General features: G+C 42.5%; 1 protein-coding gene across 5 annotated transcripts in view; it reads left to right on the forward strand.

Moving 5' to 3' along the window:
- atp6v0a1b (ATPase H+ transporting V0 subunit a1b) overlaps positions 1-1254 on the forward strand; it is a 35454-nt gene extending 34200 nt beyond the window's left edge. For 4 of the 5 annotated variants that reach the window (XM_034860110.1, XM_034860111.1, XM_034860112.1 and 1 more), the window contains one exon: positions 256-1254. In XM_034860110.1, coding sequence (XP_034716001.1) covers positions 256-349 — 94 coding nt within the window. In that variant the 3' untranslated portion in view covers positions 350-1254. The remainder of the gene's footprint in view (positions 1-255) is intronic. The other variant, XM_034860108.1, reaches the window with a different exon arrangement.
- Positions 1255-2006: the final 752 nt, after the last annotated feature.

Below are 2006 nucleotides of genomic sequence, written 5' to 3' on the forward strand. Positions count from 1 at the left end.
TAGTTGTGTTCAACCCCCATCCACTTTCTCACCTACCTACCACACCTGGCTGGTTACTGCTCAAGTAGTAGGGCTCAATGTTGGTTTTCAGTAGAGAAAAAGAGGTCATATTATATAATTTTACAAACTTTCTGCTTCAGTTTACCTACCTACCTACAGCACCTACCTACCTATCTACCTGAGTTAATATATTTAACCATACTTGTTAAACCACAGATCTCACCACAAATTTTTTCCCGTGTCCTCCTTTTTCAGGGTGGAGTTCCAGAACAAGTTTTACTGTGGCCAGGGCTTCAAGTTTTTCCCCTTCTCATTTGAGAGCATCCTGGATGGACGGTTTGACGAGTGATCAGACCTCAGCAGGGTCCCCAGCCTTCCCTCTCTGTGAATTTGTTTGTGTGTGCATGAGTCCAAATGCAGCCCTCTGTCACCCTCTAGTGGTCATTCGTGAAACTTGTATTGTGTATGAGCTATAATGTGGTCCTTGTAGAGGGTTTTTCCAGGGCACATGTGCCAAGCTGTACCCATACTGGAGCTTCTATGGCTGTGGCACAGTACCACCACTGTACTCAGCACTCAGCATGTTCCCCTCTCTATAACAACATCTGCCAGCTTTCCTTCAAATTCATACATTACCAAGTACATTTGGCACGGTCTGTGTTCTTGTAGACAAATGTGGTTTGTAGGCAGAAGTAGACAAGTCGTCACTACTGCGATGACACCTACCTTTTAGAAACGGCTTTAACTCTGTAACATATGCAAAGCATTGCACCATTTAGGCGCTTGTTCCAGACAAAATCTGTCCAGTGGAGCCTGTAATATAGATTTAAGTTCAGCTCAGTTTTAACAAAGGACTAGACATGTTTGCTGTTATCAGCCGCTCCAACAAAAAACTAAGACTAACTAACATTCACTCTAATCCATGAAGTAATTTTACTTTACTAAATCTCCGATATTAATAAATCCTCATGTTTGGTTCACGGTCTGAGCAGCTTGTCATCAAAAGGCCGAGGGATCTGCCTCCAATGGGCCGTTGGTGAGCCGCCACCTCGCTGGCAGCTTAGTACTGTTTCCTGGGCAAAATTCCACTTTATTATTAAATTAAATTAAATTATCTAGTATTTCTAATTTCTATTAAGTTATACATTTCTTCTAATCACAATTCAAGGAATTACAAAGTTTGGGTTATTTAAATACTGGCCAGACAGTATTCCCGCTGGGTTAATGACCACATAGCACTTTGTTGGTTATTTACAACCACTTTTAGACAAGTGCTTAGTGACTGTCATATTTACACAGACTGCCAGCTGATGAACCCATCTCTGCTTTCACTGTCAGTGAATTCAGTTGTACTCTGCCATCGCAGTAACGGCGGCTCCAGCGGTGATTGTTAACATAAATCAGCTGCTGGATTCGTCTATACCCCTAAACCTTAGCATTTTGGTTTCATGTCTTCTCCTAACAAACTGCACTATAGTTTTGTTGGAGGAGTGTGGTTCAGTGGTGTCTGTTCAGTGTCTGTTCAGACCACCATCCACACGCTGCGGAGCATTCCGGGATGGGAGGAAAACTTCTTCTTTAAACCAATCACAATGTGCAAGAGAAAACTCAGATTGGACAGATATTCTAGCTAGCTGTCTGGATTTACCCTGCAGAGATCTGAGGAGCAGTTCACCATAGTCCTCAGAAATCTACCGGAGTTTCAATCTCGGAAGTGCAACGGCAAGGATATAGACCAGTTCAGAGTTTCAGATCCAGAGTTCTGTGAAGCTACCCTATGAATATGTATGCAGCTTGGACTAGTTAGGCAGCGGAAAAACCTTTAAAGATTCCTCCTGCTTATGGAAAGGACTGTGGGACCAGCTGTCATCAGAGAATCTACACACAAACCGTGTTGTAAAATCTCAGTGTTTATTCTAAGCTACTACAGCTACTGCACCTCTGTTACTCCAGCCAAAACAATTGACAAATCATTAGACCAGTGAGAAAAAAAGGAGAATAACTGT

Source organism: Etheostoma cragini, chromosome 21 (assembly GCF_013103735.1).
Source record: "Etheostoma cragini isolate CJK2018 chromosome 21, CSU_Ecrag_1.0, whole genome shotgun sequence".
NCBI classification, from domain to species: domain Eukaryota; kingdom Metazoa; phylum Chordata; class Actinopteri; order Perciformes; family Percidae; genus Etheostoma; species Etheostoma cragini.